This window comes from Penaeus monodon, chromosome 28 (genome assembly GCF_015228065.2).
Source record: "Penaeus monodon isolate SGIC_2016 chromosome 28, NSTDA_Pmon_1, whole genome shotgun sequence".
NCBI lineage: Eukaryota > Metazoa > Arthropoda > Malacostraca > Decapoda > Penaeidae > Penaeus > Penaeus monodon.
The window spans coordinates 34,548,751-34,549,673 of NC_051413.1; the positions used below are offsets into that span (position 1 = coordinate 34,548,751).

Consider the following 923-nt stretch of genomic DNA (forward strand, 5'->3'; position numbering starts at 1 on the left):
GTATACGGTACTTTGTTAAACATCCAGTTCAAATCATGAATAATTCCTGGTTTCAAATTGCTCTTTTATCAAAGGATTGATTTACATAAAAGGTAAAGAAAAAATGTGTGTCAAGATATAGAATCAAACATTTATTATTTGCTCAACGATAGTTGCGAATGTTCACTAATTATCAAATAACATCAAGAAACAGATACCAATTTATGAATCAAACCAAAAGATCAAATTCAGCTTGCGGACCGACACATTCCGGGTCCGCAAAACCATCTTGCAACGCTTGCATGCCGTGACCAGAGAGCTTCTTGTTGCAGCAAAGGAATGCCACGTGAGTCCTCCCTCACGACCCGGTCCTGCGCCGTGGACTAACCTGTACTGCTACTTGCCTTGGATGATACACCATGACACTCCAGTTGTTTGTCTGCACGTGTGCTCAGCAGGTGATACTCGGTTATACCTTTTTCAGTTATCAATTTTTTGGCCTTACAGGCTTCTTCTAAATGTAAGCCTGGATTTACCTGTAAAACAAACAATGCTATTGTGATTTTGGTGGAGAGTGTAAACTCTTATTCAATCTGGGCATATTACGTGGTAGCTACGTGGTGCTTTAATATAATTTCACCCCCGCCCTTTGCCCCTTTCTCTCAAACCCAACAGGATATCTACACATCCACTCTGGACTGAGAGAGTGGTTTGTGACCATTGCCATCATTCTAGAGTATTTGGAGCCACTTGTCTCCTTATTGGGCCCAAAAGAGGTCCATCAGTTTGGCTTCTGGAGCCGTTGTAACCTGAGCCCTGACAAGCGGATGGATTGTAACATTTCCACGTGCTAAATATAAAACCATGATTGGTGATACCAGGTGATGGAAACAACATAAAATATTAAACAGGTGACCATGTAGGGTGTGCAGAGTGTGTGTGTG

The 923-nt window shown here is 41.8% G+C and overlaps 1 protein-coding gene across 2 annotated transcripts in view; it reads right to left on the minus strand.

The window, feature by feature from the left end:
* Positions 1–110: 110 nt before the first annotated feature.
* LOC119591540 overlaps positions 111–923 on the minus strand; it is a 2,456-nt gene continuing 1,643 nt past the window's right edge. For both annotated transcript variants that reach the window (XM_037940289.1, XM_037940290.1), the window contains exon 5: positions 111–515. In XM_037940289.1, the coding sequence (XP_037796217.1) occupies positions 363–515 (153 nt within the window). In that variant the 3' untranslated portion in view covers positions 111–362. The remainder of the gene's footprint in view (positions 516–923) is intronic.